At 41.0% G+C, this 18,901-nt stretch overlaps 1 protein-coding gene across 3 annotated transcripts in view; it reads left to right on the top strand.

Annotated features, from left to right (window-relative positions):
- Nucleotides 1-9,492, top strand: part of mmp16a (matrix metallopeptidase 16a (membrane-inserted)) — a 74,924-nt gene extending 65,432 nt beyond the window's left edge. Inside the window, exons 9-12 of one of the 3 annotated variants that reach the window (XM_030756629.1) lie at nt 3,575-3,725; nt 4,371-4,486; nt 7,133-7,369; nt 7,825-9,492. In XM_030756629.1, the coding sequence (XP_030612489.1) occupies nt 3,575-3,725; nt 4,371-4,486; nt 7,133-7,369; nt 7,825-7,835 (515 nt within the window). In that variant the 3' untranslated portion in view covers nt 7,836-9,492. Of the gene's footprint in view, nt 1-3,574; nt 3,726-4,370; nt 4,487-7,132 lie in introns of all 3 variants that reach the window. The other 2 variants (XM_030756627.1, XM_030756628.1) reach the window with 2 other exon arrangements.
- The last annotated feature ends 9,409 nt before the right edge of the window (nt 9,493-18,901 follow it).

Here is an 18,901-nt window from a genome sequence, read left to right as displayed (position 1 = left end):
TTTATTTCAGATTAAGAGCAGCAGAGTACTAGAGCTTCCCTAATATTGTAGATTGCGTATCAAAAGTAAAGCCGATGTGGAAGTTCATTAAGCCCGCATTCTTTCTTAGTGTGGCCCTTCTTTACTACCAAATAAATATGAAGTGTCCCTCATTTTCTCAGTCATATTCACCACTTCACCGTGTCCACTTTTAAATCATTGAGAGATGATTAAAACTCTCACCGTGAGCTCCAGTTGAAGGCTTCAGTAACCAGTACTTTACTGGTGTGTACACTGGGTAATAAATTTCATTTTAGTTCAAGTTTGAGGTAATTTAGAATTACCAGACCTAATTAATTTTCCAGACGCCATGGAGCTAGGTATAGTTATACATCCGCAGGTAAACAGAAGCCTGCTTACAGTATGTCTGAGTGTTTTTGTCATCAGAGGATGAAAACGAGGCTCTGTACATGTGGTCTCCTGTTTGTTGATATTGCACTAAAAGCTACTTTGAGCTATTTTCTTATTCACAAGGCTTCACCACAACAAGTAGGTCCGTATATTTGATCTGGCAGATTTTTCCTGATACAACCCCCAAGGGATCCTCGCAGGATTAAACCGGGGATCTTTTGCTTGTTAGGCAAATGTGTAAACCACTACACCGTGGTGCAGTGCAGATATGCTGCTACAATTTTTAAAACAGTAATCATAGCATTTCACGTACTTAATCTAGTAAAATTCTGGCCTCAAATATTCTTTGTGCAGTCAAGTATGCAGAAACAGTATCTGTTTCTAATAATAACAGTGCCTGACTTTCCTCTCTAAGTACGTACTTATATTTCTAAACATTGGTTTCTTGATTTCACATAGAAGTTAACGCAACAGGTTTCTTATTTTAGAGCTGAGGATTACCCCACCTAACAACTGCTGCTGGCAGATGTTACTGCCATGGTAAATCATGGTGTCAGCTAATGCTAACACCATGATTTATTTAAACTGAGTCCCTATTTGAATTCTTACGGTTTCTCTGTAAATAGGTTTGAGTACGCGCTTGATAGCTAAGTTAAAGATAAAATATCTCAAACAAAGACATTTTCAGTAGCAGATTGTAATCTGATAGATTAGGTAGAGAGGAGGGATGGTATAATGAAGTGCACCGCCCCAGACAGCATAAGACATTTAGGACAGAGCATCTAATTTTAGCCTAAATTTTAACACCCTGGCATTTTGGCTCCCAAAACGTGAATACTTCAGTCCTGAACAGGTACTCTTCTAACATAATGTAGCCCCTTATTCAACATAATGATGTATTTTTATGCTCCTTACCTTATACCACAGAAGAAGGTAGTACCTGAACAATGTGGCATACAAAACAGCAGACAGTAGCACAATTTAATAAATTCTTTACACTTCTTTTTTGGTGAGCAATGGGGGTTTACTTTGGGTAGTAGCAGTCAAGATTGGAAAAGTGGTTGAAGTGAACACCTTTCATGGTGCAGTTTTAGTATTTAGGGAATGTCTGACAAACTTAAAAATGTCATAAAGCGCGTGTTAGTTTATAGTGCGTAGAAAAGCCTGCAATGCTTCTGCTTGAATGCATTATAGAAGAATGCATTTTACAGACTTGAATGTGATGATTTAAAGTAGTTTTGCCACAGGGTCACAGCGGGTGTGTGTGTATGCACAAAAACTTAAATACTCACAGGCGCATGTGCGGTTCTCCGTTCTCCCGTGTTTGTGTGTGGCCTGTGTAAAGAGGAGGCGTCTCTTTTTTCGGAACAAATCTTCATCCTATATAACACTTTTCATACACTGTTGAGGGCAAGCAGGGGATTAGTCGATGCAGTGCAGCAGATGCCAGAGCCGCCACTACATCAAAGCAGCCCTCACAGCTCTGAAGATGAAGCTAGACTTTTATGTGGAGGCCGATGCAAGTCGACTCCAATTTAAAAAAGAAAGAGAGAGCGGAGAATCCCATTTTATGTGGGATGAAAAAAGAGAGAGAAAGGAAAGTTTGGGAGCTTTTGTGAATCAATTTGAACTCATTCTTTCTGGTGATGGGTGACTATTAATCTCAGGGTGTGGCGCGTTAGTGTGCGTATCATGGTCAGAGGAAGCGTGACCCACGGTGAGTGGAGCACTGTGAGAGACAGACTTGAAATGACAGGAATTTCCTTTTCAAAAAAAAGAGGCCGCTGCAGGTCTCTCCTTCCCACTTAACATTCAGCCAACACCCTGTCCTACTGTTCCTTCCACCTTTCCATCTCTAATGCTCCATATTGTTTAAATACTTTAGGGTTAAATGTCAGACGTGTGGAATTTGTGAGGAAAAAGAACGAGTGCAGATATTGCTGGGATCTTGTCTCCCTTATTTCACACCCATTTCCTGTATTTGTTAAAAAAACAAACAATAAAAGAGTTCTCGGTCAACTTAAAGCTGACCTTGCAGAAATTCCACGTAGTGTTTCAGGCTGACTGGTGTTTAGTTAGACACCAGGGAGGCGTAAGGATCCGGCTCTTTAAACACAGCTAGTTAATCAGATTCTGCAAACACCATTTGAATGTTTAATTCTCTGTTTTCTTTGGGAAAATGATGTTTATGTTCTCAAAACCCCATCAAACTTTAAAGAACTTATAGAGTCTTTAACGTTGCTCAGTTGCGCAGGAGATTGACGCATGCTGCATGTTTGTCTGAGATCTGCACAGGTCACACACTCTGGCCCTGTTTCTGTTTTCCTTCTAACCCTGATTTATTTTTGTCAGTGCTGCGATTATTGAAATAAATACTATAAGTAATTGGATACATTAAACTGATGATTGTTCTTTTCCTGCTCATAAAACACTGAGCATTCATAGCCTCATGCTTCATTTCATTTGATTTTATTAACAAAAAGAGAATAATAAAAACTCCATCTGCTCTGCCTTTGTCGTTCCAACTTCATCTTTCCCTCTTTCTTTTGTGCCACGTACCTCCCCCATACCCCAACACACACTTCCTCTTGACCCACCCTACGCCGCCACCATTGATGAAGAAATGTACTTCCTGGGGTCACACGGTGTCAAAAATGTGCTGTTTAACCTAATTACTCCACAGGAAGGAGGCCATTGAGAGAAAAAAATGGAGAAGAGGAACAAACAGAAAACTCACAGAATTTAATTTGATTTCGAAAAGAAGAAGAAAACCAACATAGTTTTTTAATATTTCAGAAACAATATCACAGCCCAAGTATTTTCTTGGCTTCATGGATCCGGGAAACAAAAATGTTAATTTGACTATTTGGTTGCCAGTTTTCCCACAAGGTTTGTAGTTTTTTCTTTTTATCACAGCTGAGCAGTTACCAGCTCAGTTTGCCAGCACTGAAAAGTTCCCAGAGCACCTCCAAGCAAGGGCAAGGAGAACTTGTCACCATTTCTGTGGCCTCTTTTAAATTAGCGAAACATCAACATCAGATACAGTAATACAAGGCAACAGGTTATTGCCTACCGTTTGTTACAAGGCTTGTATCCGTCCTTGTAAATCTGCTGGAGGGTAATCCCTGCTTTTGCTTGTCCTCCTCCTAATTTGTTTTCTCTTTCGTTCTTTCTTGATGTGCAGGAAAGCAGTTCTGGGTGTTTAAGGACACAGTGTTGCAGCCCGGCTACCCCAAGGACATCACCCAGTTTGGCCGTGGCATGCCCTCACAGAGCATCGAGACCGCTCTGTGGTGGGAGGATGTGGCCAAAACCTACTTCTTTAAAGGGGACAGGTGGGTACGAGCGGAGGACGAAGACTGGTTTAGGTTAAATTTAGACTTTCTTCATTGAAAACTGTATACAAATTTAGCTGCCCTTGGGTACCCTTCTTTTAAGACACATGATCTTATATTGATGGATATTAATATTTAGTATGATATAGCAAGAATAGAGTCTTTTAAAGCGGTGTTTCTAATCTGACATAGAGTTGTTCTCAACCTGATTTTATTTAATACTCGTGCTAAAGGACACTCTGTAATATGTTGCTACAATCAGCTCAGTGACTCCTCTTAGACGAGGGGTTCATTATCCAACTGGGAGACACTTGTGTCATTTTTCTTTATTTTGTCTCCTGTGTTTTGCATGCCGTTAGGGTGAAAAAGTTTCAGGGAAAATGTTGGACAAAATTAGAGTTCTAAATAAAGAAATAATGGTATGATCAAAGCTGTCTCAAGACTTTATGTTGCCCAGTGGCTCTCACTCCTGTTATGATACTCTTTGTTCAGATTCACTTGCTAGAGGAAGCCCCTTTAGCTGACGTGATGTTAAGATACTAGGTATACACATGAAATACCATCTGTTGTCATTTTCAACATAATTCCTTCCAGCATATAGTACCTGTTTTGTCTTCCCGTGGCTCATCATTTGTTCCTGTTTAGGTACTGGCGTTACAATGAGGAAATGAGAACCATGGACCCCGGCTATCCTAAGCCCATCACAGTGTGGAGAGGCGTGCCTGAATCGCCACAGGGGGCCTTCGTGGACAAAGTCAATGGTACGATTTGTTCTGCACAATACTCTGATTTGGCAACAAAACCACAGTTCTTTTGCCAGGCTGCATTGATTTCAGATGGTCACTGGCAGGGTAGCATTGATTGAAATTTGCCCCACTTATTACACTGAGTCTCGGTCGGTGGCACGCTTCCCTACATGCAGTAGGGAAATAGGGTTTGCATATTGCAAACAGAAGATGAAAACAGGTCAGTTCATCCATAAATGCTCTGTTTTTGTTGGTTTGTTTGTTTTTGTTTTTTATGAATCGTTTCACAAGTAAAATGTTGCATAATCAGTCCATCCTGCCCTGAGTGCCATAAGACCCAGTTGGAGCAGGACTGTGGAAAGCAGAAAGGACAAGACCACCGCTGGGTGCTCATTCCGGTTTAAGCCAATTGGCTCTCGTCGAGGTTGGGTAGGCGGGATTTAAATCTCGCAAAGAGCTCACCTATAGGCTACTCAGGTGGTGAGATGACAAAAAAAGCTTTTACCATTGGATGCATTATGCCAGGTGGGTTTGGGTCTGGTCTTGGCTGCAACTCAGTTGGAAAAAACAGAGCAGGTGGTGTTGAAAGCTCGGGCCATCTGTGCCGAAGATCTGCTGCCAGATCCGTAGCTGGGCATTTCTGCCGGTGAGGCCAGGTGGAGCGGGCATCAGTCAGAGCATGAAGGATGGACTGATATCCAAGGGGATGATAGGTTTGTATGCGTTTCTGCTCGTATGTGTGTCGACCTGCATCTATTGAGCGGGCCGGCTGTTTGCCGAGACAGCGTACCAAGTGGACCGCTCATAACACTGACCCAGATAACCAGGCGTAATTGAGTACGCCGCTATAGCCGATGATAGTGTGTATGAGGCAGCACGTTTCAGATTAGGGACCCCAGGGCGACATTGACCTGGCTCTAACCCACGCTAGCTCAGCTTGCCTCACCTCTCCTCTGCCCCCCCCCCATATTTCCCTCAGTTAACAGTTATGCGTTTTATGGGACTGTATGTTATTCTCTATCTGTTGCTTCATCTGGATCTTCAAATTTCTAACAAAAACCCTTTTTCGCTTAATTTGGGTCAAATGTAAGAGAAAAGCGTAGCAGAATCTGCTGCCAGGTCGGAAAGAAGAACGTCCCAGCAGTGGTTGTAATCCATCAGCTAATCACAATACTCAGCTGGGCTCTAAATAAGAATTTAAAGGGCACTGTGTGGTTTGGCTTGTGTTTCACTGCGTGAAGCACGTGTTACTTAGACCGTACATGGTCAGGTTGTGAATACAAAGCTGTGCCCAACACGGTAATCATCAAGATTTACAAATTTAAACAGGCAGAGTTTCTCACTTGGCGGGGCTAGCCCTCTTTCTGTTTGATCATTTCATCTCCTTCAAAGAGCAATCTTTTAAAATCCTACCTTATACTGCTTCATTTCCTGACTCGAACCATCTCCAACCGACAAGTCATTTAAAAAGCGCTGGCCGTCCTCGCCTGGAAATTTAGAACATTTCTTCCCTCATCTTCCCAGAGAAGAGTGTACATAAATAATAAATCGCAAGACACAAAGTGTAAAGGAGGCCAGCAAGGAAGAGGAGAGCTTGAGAATCCAGCCAGGCTGTTAGGATCAGTTTTATACGGCACATTTTCCCAGTGAGCATTTTAGAAACAGGGACTTGCAGGAGGCAGCAAAGTTTTAAGTGAAAATATTGTAGCCACGGAGCAACAAACATCTTTTGTCTGTGTTTCAGAATATTTTTCACCTTAGTTTCCATTCTTGCTTCTGTTTATTTTAGGTGAAATAAACCCACAGTTGAATGAACAGCGTCTGACTGTGTTAGTGGATCTGTTAACTTGGGTGATGCTGGGACAGTTGCCTGCACTTCCTGTCAAAAATCAACTGTCACTCTGGTGATTTCTAAAGCAGCTCGTTTGTCGATGACATTTGCTGCGCTTTTGTGAGGTTCTAGCTATGGGGTCTGGCTCCCACTTGGGCATGTTTTCTCTTTTATGACCGATATAATTAGTCCTGAGGGACAGTCAGAGATATCCCAGTAGAACAACTGAACTGAAATGGAAACAATGGCTCAACAACAATAGAGCGGCACACACTACTGGCTCGTTATCTTTATTTTGATTTCACTTGAATTATTTTTTCCTTTTAAGAGGAAAAGCAGTTTTTTTTTAAGATAACTGAATTGGAAATAAATTGTTTTCTCTGAATGGTTTCAGTCTTTTTTGTGAATTTATTAAGTACGTGCAGGAGCGGTACCCACCAAGAGCTGCATGCGTTAACACAAAAACGGTTACTTCAATATATTCAAGCAATAATAAACTATATCTGACGTGGAGAATGGATCGATCAGGTTCTACCAGCAAATGGCAGTTGATGAGCTGCTGCAGCAACGTTACACATATCTTGTCTTTGAACACTTGGTCGAGCTGATGACCTTTCCATCTGTTGAATGAAACTGTCATCATTATATCCAGTTTAATGGCTTTTCAGTGACAACTTAATGCACATTTTGACAGTACTTTTAAGAGCAGAGCATTAGCTGAAAATGTCTTTGCTCAAGGGTGAAACAGTCATGACACTTGAAGCGGTGTTAAATCGCTCTTTAAATCTTTTTTTAAAAACAATTTTTTTTTGTCTGTGTCCTTTCTTCAGGTTTCACCTACTTCTATAAGGGGAAGGAGTACTGGAAGTTCAACAACCAGTTCCTCAGAGTGGAGCCGGGCTACCCGCGCTCCATCCTCAAGGACTTCATGGGCTGTGAGCTGACGCCCATCGACCCCGGCCGCCCACCGGCCGACGACGGCAACCCGGACGTGGTGATTGAGCTGGACAATGAGGCCAACACAGTGAAGGCCATCGCCATCGTCATCCCCTGCGTGCTTGCGCTGTGCCTGCTGGTGCTGGTCTACACTGTGGTGCAGTTCAAGAGGAAGGGGACGCCACGCCACATACTGTACTGCAAACGCTCCATGCAGGAATGGGTTTGAAATTTTGGGAAGAGACAAGAGGTCGGTGTTAGGGTGGGAGGAGAGGTTGGTGAAAAAACAGTATGACAGCCCCCACTTTTCACAGAGAGGAGGATGGTGGACATTGGACAGCTTTATGAGAAAAAACAAGCCATGCCTCCTCCTCTTCAGTGATACGATACCTTTGTTCAGACCTGCAGAACCAGCCGGACAGTCTGACGGTGATCCCTCAGTTAAAAAAAAAAAAGAAAAAGAAAAAAAAAAGGCGATTCCCAGGACTTGAAGCTGACTTCTCCAGCCCCCAGCCTTTTTAACAAACGGGGGCAGAGGGACAGTTTGTGGAGGGGGATCTTTGTTGGAAATGACCATCAGTCCCAGTCCAAAAATAATAACGGGAAAAAAAAAATATTCAAAAAAGAGGGTCAGCATCACTTTGTATCTCAGAAACTTGACTTCCTATCCCCGTTCTCTTTTGTTTCTTTGCCCGAATGCTTTTATTCAGAGGGAGGACTTTCAGGGGGACAAGCAATCTTCCCACAGGGCACTGCATTGTCAACTGGCATATCAGGTTGTCGCTAAAACAGCTTTCTATTTTCTGATCCGTGTGCCCCCCTCCAGCTTCATATTGGGCTAAAAAAACAAAACAAAACAAACAAACAAGCAAACAAAAAAAGTCTCAGTTAAACACAACTTCATTACATTAACAATCATTCATCCTTTTTTTCCCCATTTTTTTTTCCTTTCTTTTTTTTTTACATTAATTTGAGAAAGAAGGTCCTCACTCTTCCCTTTAAAGCATCCCTGAAGAAGAGACCGAACAAAACCAAATAAAATCCATCTCTCTCCAAAGAGGATCAATTTTTTTTGTTTGTTTGTTTTTTTTTTTATTTCTTCTTTCCCTTCTCTGGATCCTTGCAGCGATTATGAGTTGGGGAGCTCTGACTGTTGTGGCAGTCTGTTTGAGACACAGGGGCCAAATTATTCTGCAATATTTTAACTCGCCTTAATTATAGATCATACTACTTGTGCTTGGTTTTGCTGTTCTTGGTGGGGCTTTTTTGTTGTTGTTTTTTTTTGTTATTTTATTTGAATTTGTATACCGCTATTATTTCTGTTTGTTTATTTTTTTTTAAAGGAGCTAATTAATTGCTTCTTGTGATTGGTATTTTATGGATTTTATTACATTACTCAGAATCCTCAGCACTGGCTTGCTGAGCCATTCTGGACAGATTAATACAGTAGGTTCAGCCTGTACTGAAAGTAATGTATTGTATGCTAAATGATGTTGGAAGGTTCTGGAGTAAAGCCACTATTTTTGTGTGTTAAGGTATTTGTTATTGTTAGTTTTGATATTTCCATAAGACAGCCTGACTTGAGCTTGAGTCTTGTTTTTTGGATTTACCCTTGACCCATATTCCTCCCAGTTAATTTTTTTTATTACTTTTTTGGTGAATGGACTTAATTTTTTAAAATAAAATCCTGTTGACTGCCTTGTTTGAGAGAGCTCACAGTTCCCAGAATGCTCTTGAAGTGAGACACCAAGTCAAGATCAGTGCCTGTGTCAACGTGCATGCAAGCATTTACTGTACACCCCTATTGGTTCTGCTCAACATGGCTTTGGACCCCCGTCGAGCTGAGGAGGAAGTTTTCTCTTAAAGATACTGTTTGTACCTTTTATTTGTACCCCTGTCCCACCACCTACCTTCCTCCAGCTACAATTAAATTCACGCAAACAAACTGTAAAAGATTTAAGTGGTACATTTGGGAAATTAATGGGGAATCTGATGGGTGATTGGCAAGTCAAATTGACCTCAAACCAAACATTAGCAAACATGTAGTGTCCTTGCTGTCATGGCGGGCAGTCTTTGAATGTGCGTTTGTTCTCATGATCACATACTGTTTTTTTTTTTCTTGCTTTCTTTCCTTCTTTCCTGTTTTCTGGTCAAAACAAATTGGACATGTCACAATGACTTGTTTGTGTAAGACTTTGGGACAAGAGAAAAACATGTCCTGATTGAATGAATAAACTGATCAATACACATTGAAGACCTGCCTTCAAACTCTGTTCATTTTTTTTTTTTTTGCTTGGATATATGTCTAGTGCAGGTTGTACAATTGTATTGTCAGTCTTCATTTTGCCGCGTTCTTTGATGTGTTTGTGTGCTGTGAAAAAAACTCCAGGTAGGCTGCACTTTGAAATTTTATTTTTAACTTGCTTGCAACAGTAGTAGGAGGTATAGTGAGCAGCCATTCTTGCCACGTGAGGTCAGCGTGAAGTTAACTAAAGGACTTGCTGAAGAGACGGAGAGAGGTGATATAATAAGGACATTTATATTTATTTATTGAACATCCATCATAACAGAATACCTCTGTCTAAATTTCTAAGAATAGATTTCTGTTCAGCAGCTTCCAGTTTGCTTTGAAAAACAGCGCACCATTTTAACTGCACACTATTGTTTTGTCTCCGGTTAGGTTCATAAATAAACCCTGGATTTAGATTGGATTTATGATCCAGTCTGCAGACTAATATGCTTAAACTAGGAACTATCAGGTTCGTGTGGCTAGCTGTCAGTGTACTTAATTAGTATTTCATTATACACAAATTAATCATTCTCTGTTCAACAAAAGTTCTGTATTAAAGTTTGAATTTTTATACACAGTCCACCATCTTCAGAAGCTCAAAAGTGATTGGATACTTGGCTGGTGAGCAGTTTCGTTAGCAGCTGAGGTCTGTTCCCTCGTTATTGCATGACTGATTAAGCAGATCAAAGATCTGGAGTTGACTCCAAGCATTGAACTTGTATTTTGCAATTGTTCACTGAGACTTTCAATATGAGGTCCAAAGACATGATGATACAAGTGAAGGAGGCCGTCATAAGGCTGAAAAAAATGATCAAACAAAGATCAAAATTTTTAAGAGGCCAAATAAACAATCTGGCACATTCTCAAATAGAACAAATGTTACCTCAGCAATAGTAAAAGGCCTGAAAGACCAGGGAAGAGAGCTAAAATGCATGATGACAGAATTATTTCCATGGTTAAGAAAAGCAACTTCACAGTGTCTAACCAGCAACACTCTCAAGGACGTAGGCATGTTATTGTCAAAGTCTGCACTCAAGGGTGGCTTTCAGTAATGTAAATACAAAGAGTTTAAAACAAGGAGCAAAAAAAAGCATTTATGTTCAAGACCAGGATGTTGCTAGAAAACAGCTAAAGGAGCCTGCACCACTGTGGAGAAAAAAAGTCTTTGGACAGATGAAACCAAGATTAACTTGTACCAGAATGATGGGAAGAGAGAAGTATGGAGAAGGTCTAGCAGGGAAGAAAAGCAGCATTATGTCTACGGGTTTTAGACTTCAGGAGTTAACTGTCTGCGAAGGATTTTCATCCAAGTATTAAGAACAGTGCTTGGGTTCGAGCCTCTGAACATGGAGAAAATGTCTGTAATTCCTAAAGAGTTAATGCAATCTTTCTGTTGAACCCGGGTCCGATTCGGTTTCTGTTTCAGAACGTTACACCCTTAGTTTTGTGTAACAACCCCAAATGTGAAATTATCAATTACTAGCAGAAACCTATCCTATGGATGGTATTGCCAGGCCTTTTTCAAATTCTTTGTTCCATATTTAGTGGCGACTCAAACAAAATTCCCCCGCGGATACAAATTTTGTAACACATGTAACAAACGCAAACAGAGAACCTAACATTGCATTCACTGAGGGAAAGATAAATCAGGGTTGTAGCTAGCAGTCGATCGTCCGGTGCTGCGCTGGGCTGAGAATTTCAGCTATCATCACATTTTGCCAGTGGGCGCCATTAGCATTAGCAAATAGTTAGGGGGACCCCCCCCCCCCCCCCCCCCACACACACACACACACACACCCCCATCCGATACTGCTGACCTGTGAATTTTTTCTGGCTAGAACTCTGGTGCATACAGAAATCTAAAAAAAATAAATAAAATTATATATATATATATATATATATATATATATATATATATATATATATATATATATATATATATATATTAAGGAAGCGAGAGAGGGTATATTCAGACACGTATACATACATACACTACAATCATTGTAGTAAGAAGAAGGTTTTACTGCTCCTCTACAGTTAAAGAAATCCTTGCTTTCAGCCATAAACTAGTCCTGCACATAATCTTCAATAAAACCACAATCTCTCAATAGTATGCTTAATTTTTTTGTATGGGTTAAACAAGCAAAGTACGTATTATTTGCTGAGCTTGGTTGGTTTTCTTAACGTTGGTGCGCGTAGTTGCTATTCCCTGCGTGTACCCTAAGCTAAGCTAATCAGCTGCTGGTTATAGCTGCATGATTACTGGCACGAGAGGGATACCGAGTTTATAGAACTAAAATGAAATATGACTGGGAGTGTTCACTGTGCCCTCCCACACAGTGCAGTCAGAGGGCTGACATACAGTAAGTACAGATATTGGCTCAACCCACGGTGTACTCTAAGCTCCAGAGATTAACTCAGCCAGCAGCAGGAAAGAAATACAAAAAGTAACGCACTCAGAGAAATGTGTATGCATGCTGATCTGGGCTCAGCAGTCCTCTGGTATTGTGTGCTGCTATATTTTCAGGTGGCCTGATTAAACTCAGCTCTTCAGATGTGCAGTCCCAGAGGTGCAGCACTGGCATTTATTGCAAACTGAATGTGAAACAAGGAGCTGCGGATGCCCCGATAGTGTTTAGCTTTACTGGGACGCGTTTGACATCTAGTTACTGACAACAAACTGGGTGAGGTCAAGCCAGATTACTGACTGTGGTCACGACTCTTGAGTGTGGGTGTATGTGTTTGATGAAATTACACTCTTAGGGAAAACCCTTCATCGGTTCTCTTCATAGACCTGTTCAATGGTGAGATTGCCTCTGCTTTCAGACAAACGCATTATATGCTCAGCTATGTTTAGATGGGTGCTTTTTTTTTTTTCCCCCAGAGGCTTTTACTCATTGTCCCTGTAAATACAGACTTGGAGTACGTGTCCATGTCCCTATTTGTGTTCGCTCTCAGATGTCCCAGGGTTGTATTTAGTGTATGTACTTTTTCTCTAGCAGCAATATAAGCAGTTTAGTCAGTCAGAAAGCTTCAAAGAAGTCTAGATGTGCACAACACTACACACTGAGAAAAGTGCTTTGTGTGCATTATATAGACGTTGTTCCACATACCCTATTTTGCTTTGGTCTCTCTCTGGTTACTAATATATATACTAATATCTTCCTGCATTATGGCATTTATTATTACTGTACAATGCCAAAGACTGAATGTGTGTTTGAGAGCATGTTAGTCTTACAACTGGAGCCTGAGCAAAACCCTGTGGGCCCACCAGGCTTCTCTCCTCCTGCCAGGCTAAAACAATGGTGCTAAACTGACGTACAACTTCCAGAGGTGTTTTTCCACAGTGCCATTTTTGTCAGCACTCCTCCTCCTCCTCCTCCTCCCACTGTCACTGGCTCTAAACCCAGATGATTACAGCAGGAACTAAATTCATGCTTTAGCCCAAGTCCTTGTAGATCACCACTTAATGGTTCATCCTAGGTTAAGGACCATATGTCCTGCTGGTGGGCATTAGTGCAGAACAGGGAGCGGCTTCTTGAAGGTCAGTCAGGATCAAGCTATTGCTTTAGCTGGATGAAAAAGGTTAAAACATGTAACTGCTGCACACACACACACACACATGCACACACAGATCAATGGCTGTTTACTTGTACTGTCTTGCAGCAGAAAGGCCAGCGGATCATCTATATTCAGAAAAAAACATTGTACTATTGATTCCCAACATCCTTTCTTGACACTTTCTGTTATGCGCCTGTTTGGTCATTACAGTATATGGGTTTGATGACATTTTACGTGTTTCCTCTGTGTGTGTGTGTGTGTGTGCGCGTGTGTGTGCATGTGTGTGTGAGACTTGTCAGCACCACCACTTCCTCCTCAGCTTCCAACTCACTCATTGTCCAAACTTACCATTGGCTGAACCTAAATGGGCACATCGGGCCTGTCAAGCATCGCATTTTTCTACACAGAAGTCATGTTCATGTGTACGGGGCTGCTCCAGATTATGTGACGGCCTTTAGCGAAAACCTTTCCAAAGTTTGCGGAAGCAGCAAAAGCATACGCAGAGTTTGTCTGTCCTAGCGGAAGCTGCCATTGTTAGCATGTCTATTTAATTATCTTGGTTATCAAGAGTTACTACCAGAGACAGACATTCATTTGTAGTGTTATAGGTTACATACAAAAACAAACATCTTGACCACCAATTTCACACACACACACAAAATGCTTCATAGTGGGTGTGCTAATCAGTCTCGGATGCTATTAGATTTTAATTAGTGGCTCTGTCCTGCTAAATGAGTCTCACAGAGAGCTTACATTTTCTTTGCCATGTTTAGAAGAGTAACTAGCACTACACTGCAATACAGCAACAGTGCTGTTTCCTTATCTCCTTGTATTCCACAAGGACCATTGACTGTAAGGATGCTAACTGACACAATGTGGCCTTAGTTGTTTTTGTTTTCTTTTTTTTATATATATAAATGCAAATACAGTGCTGTGAAATCGTATTTGCCTCCTTCCTGATTCCTTAGATTTTAATATTAGACAAAGATAACGAGTAAATACAAAATGCAATTTTTAAACTATGATTTAATTTATTAAGAGAAAAAGTTATCCAAGCTTACCTGTGTGAAAAAAAAAAAAATCGCGCCACCCTTGGCAGCAAGAACTGAAATCAAGCATTGGTGATAACTGACGAGTCTTTCGCATCACTGTAGCAGAATTTTGGTCAATTCTTTGCAGAGTGGGACACAGTGGAGGGTTTTTGAGCATGAACAGCTTTTTTAAGGTCATGCCAAAGCATCTCAATTGGATTCCAGTCCAGACTTTGCATAAAAACCTCAAATTTGTTACCCCACCCTCAGAGGGGGGAAGGCATATTACAGCAAACCTACCATTCTGATTCATACCAAATTTGCACGAAAGACAGTGAGCCCTAGATCACCTAATTAAATTTTTGCCGTAAATGGGTCAAGGTCAGAGGTCAAGTTGTTCTGAAATATTATGAACGTGGTAACTTGAGAACGATGTCACCTACGATGTTCAAATTCACACCATAAATGCATCTACTAAAAATCGTGGATGAGTTTAAATCTCAGTGACCTTGACCTCAAGGTAAAGGTCAAAGGAAAATTATGGGCATGGACAATAGGACCTACACTATATTGCTAAAAGTATTCACTCACCCATCCAAAACACCAAATTCAGGTGTTCCAATCACTTCCATGGTCACAGGTTTATAAAGTACTGAGTTGGGCTCGGTCCCTTAGTTCCAGTGAAAGGAACTCTTAATGCTTCAGCATACCAAGACATTTTGGACAATTTTATACTCCCAACTTTGTGGGAACCGTTTGCGGATGGCCCCTTCCTGCTCCAACAAGACTGAACACCAGTGCACAAAGCAGGTGCATAAAGACATGGATGAGCCATTTTGGTGTGGAAGAACTTGACTGGCCTGCACAGAGTCCTGACCTCAAGCCAATAGAACACCTTTGGGTGTGTCTGAATTCACAAATGCATTCTGGAAGAATGGTCAGAAAGTCCCATAAACACTCCTAAACCTTGTGGAAAGCCTTCCCAGAAAAGTTGAAGCGTTTAGCTGCAAAGGGTAGGCCAACATCACATTAAACCCTCTGGATTAAGAATGGGATGTTACTCAACTTCATATGCATGTGAAGGCAGACAAGTGAAACCTTTTGACAATATGGTGTACAGTACCAGTCTAAAGTTTTCGGCTTTGGAGTGGTACTGTATATATTATATATCTTTGAATACTATTAAAAATTTTTGATGGTCTGAAACATTTAAGTGTTACAAATATGCAAAAAAAACAAAAATAAACCCCAAAACAAATCAGGAAAGGGGTAAATCCTTTTTCCAGAGCCATTAAACGTGTGTTCATGTGCTCCTCAGATGGTCCCACTGCTGTATTTTTTATGTGCTGTTACCTTGGAATGTGGAAACGACATACTACAAAGAAGATGTGTTAAACACATGCACATAATAAATACGCTTTTTTTTTTTCTTTATCTGACTTGTTATCTGGGTTAATGCTAAAATATAACTTTTCTCATCTAAGTCACTCTACGTGGATGGCAGCTAAAGCCATAAATGCCATAAATCAGATGCTCAGGAGGAATGAGAAGCTGGCTTTTATCTACCAATATATGAAATCAGGCACCTGCTGTTTGAAAAGTTACCATTAATTTAAAGTGGTAATTCTGCTGCTGCTACAGGAACAGAGAGCTTCACAGGCATATGCAGGAAGGAGGATGATTTCTTAACAAACCACAAACTGCCATGTCATTATCTTTGAGGAGTCGCTGTGATAACACCTATTTAAAAAAATTTTGTAAGTTCTTTTCTATACCATTTTTTTTTTCTACTGAACATCTTTCTGTCTTTTTCTTCTTTTGCTGCCCATCTTTGAAAGCAACGCTTTGTCGATCAATAAATACATTTGTTCAGATGTTTACACGCATCCGTGTCTTGTCCATGCTGGTGTTCTTGCACGCACAGTCCTTACCCGCCACCATTCCCTGCAGTAACACAGTGGCGCTCGCTCAGTCGTGACACGACAGGTTGACATTGAAAAAAAAGTTTTTACAGATCAAGGAACTTCTTTTTTTTTTAACTTTATTCTATCTGTATTTGAATATGAATCAGACATACCTGTGAGATCTATAATGCATCTTTTTGCCAATTTTTTCCCCCCAGTGTTGTATATGCAGTTTGATCATATGCCTGCCTTTCATGTCATTCCTTCCACATCCATTCAGAGATCCTCCATCACTCCTTCAGAGTGATGAACGGAGCCATTTTCACTTTTTTTTTTCTTTGTAAAGAAATAGAATAGTTACTGTCAGTATGTGGAGTGTGACAGATGAAAACCATCTTCCAATCTCCCTCAGGTCTATTCAGGGGCATAGAGTCTTTCTCCTCATGCCACAGAATAGACCACCTTCATATTTCTGCAGCCATAAACCACCTCTGTAAGGAGAGGAGAAATTCAAACACAGCACCATGTAGAACGATATTGAATGAACGAATCAATGACACCGCTCGGCTGCGATACGCTCAGCTCTGCATCTACAAAGAAATGCCCATTTTGTGTCCGTTGGCTGTGTATGGACTGCTCAGACCAGACGAGCTTGTAATCTGTTTTCAATTTCTATCATGTCCATCATTGGTTCCAAATGTTTTTTTTTTTTCCTCCATGGTGCACCTTCTCACCGAAATCTGCTTAGAATAACACCTACATGCGTATGAAAACATACCCACGGCATATTGTACATTCCAGACACTCAAATGAGACACATTAGGCCTTTGTTGAAAGTATTTCAGCACTGCTGTAACAATATTAGATTATTTTTTTTCTAATTGCTGACATTTTGTTTAGACTTCTCACCATGTTTTGACTGAAAGCAATTGCTCTTATACGTGCCATGTTCACATCATTAACTTCAATGGTATGGGGCTGATGGGTTGAGACACAAAGGGAAGTAGGTTTAATACAGAACAGATCTAAATGAAGTAAAGAAATACTTCTATGCTGTGCTTTCACTTGCTCCCTGTTGCGTACATTTGCTATCCCTCCTACTATAGTAAGCATTTGGTTTAACGGTACTGAGAACACAAGATGGCACAGCCTACAATTAGGTATTAATGGAGCAGCAGACATTATCTTACTATGTAGATTAAGGTAATATAGGCTCAGTGTAAAGAACTTAAGGACCATCTGCTCATCAATTAAATGCTGACACTGCTTTCAGCTATGACACCCCTACTACTTTAGAGTCTCTAATTTTGCCTAACTAAAACGAAAGCCTTCTACCAATATTGCTACAGCTAATAATAATGACAGCAATTATGATGCATTTCAGCAGAAGAATGGGCCTACACTTTTTTTCTTCTTCACAGGTGCCATCCGTGAATCACCACCTCCTTCTCAGGCGCTTTTGTCCCTGATAGGGTCTCCCAAGGCAGATTGGTCCTTGGAGGGGAAAGACAAAAAAAAAAAAAATTAAATAAATAAATCAAGGGACTAGTTTACCTTGCACAGAATAGGGTTTGGAGCCCCAGCCTAAAGCCTGGCCTGGGGAGGGAGCTCAAGAGAGAGAGAGCCTGCGCCTGGTGGCTGGGCCTTAAGCCACGCTGGGAGTGATTCACTCATCACACATCACTTTGAAGCTGGCAACTGGTTGCTTGCAGACATCCCAAGCTTTGATTGCCTGGGTAACCCTCTAATGTACCAGGCCATATATCAGTCAATGGCATTTAAAGTACTATTGTCCTTCTTGTTTCCACTTCCTGTTTAATTGCTATCACTTGTATGTTTTTGGTGCTTTTGCTTCATGCATTTGTTTCCCCTTCAGCCTCTCATTATTTTTGCCTGTGGGTAATTGTTGCCACCCTTGCTTTGCTCCCACCTGTGTCTTGTTAAGACATCTTTGTTTTTTAACTTTTTCCATTATGCCAATAAAAGGGTTTTTTTGTTTGTTTGTTTATTTGCTGTTACTCCTCTTGTCGCCGTGTCTTGTCCACTACATTCATTCCATGACAAAACTGTTCCTTTCATATCAGGACATACTGTGAATGGGAGTCCTTCTTTGGTGGAAGGTTTTTCATACAATAGATGGTCTACTTTAAAGCACAGACAAATAAAATCTAGATCATTTGCATGGCAAAAAAGACACAAGAGGTACCACACTTTTGATGAAGGGACTGTTTAATAGTTAATGGAGTCATAAAGCTCACTTAACATCCAAATCATCAAATTCAGGTGTTCCAGTCTCTTCCATGGCCACACTCTGACTGCACTGTGCCAAGTGTAAAGTTTGGTGGAGGGGGGTTTATGGTGTGGGGTTGTTTTTCAGGAGTTGGGCTTAGCCCCTTAGTTCCAGTGAAAGGAACTCTTCAGCATACCAAGACATTTTGGACAATTTCATGCTCCCAACTTTGTGGGAACAGTTTGGGGATGGTCCCTTCCTGTTCCAACATGACTGCACACCAGTGCACAAAGCAAGATCCATAAAGACGTGGATGAGCGAGTTTGATGTAGAATAATTTGACTGGCCTGCACAGAGTCTCAACCCGACAGAACACCTTCAGGATGAATTAAAGTGGAGACTGTGAGCCAGGCCTTCTCATCCAACATCAGTGTTTGAACTCACAAATGTACTTCTGGAAGAATGGTCAAAAAAATTCCACATAAACCTCCTAAACCTTGTGGAAAGCCTTCCCAGAAGAGCTGAAGCTATAATAGCTGCAAAGGGTGGGCTGACATCATATTCAACCCTATGGATTAAGAATGGGATTTCACTCAAGTTCATATGGGTGTGAAGGAAGATGAGTGAATACTTTTGGAAACATAGCG

Source organism: Archocentrus centrarchus, chromosome 20 (assembly GCF_007364275.1).
Source record: "Archocentrus centrarchus isolate MPI-CPG fArcCen1 chromosome 20, fArcCen1, whole genome shotgun sequence".
Classification (NCBI taxonomy): Eukaryota; Metazoa; Chordata; class Actinopteri; order Cichliformes; family Cichlidae; genus Archocentrus; species Archocentrus centrarchus.
Note: the sequence above shows the minus strand (reverse complement) of the source record. Positions and strands in the feature narration are given on the sequence as shown.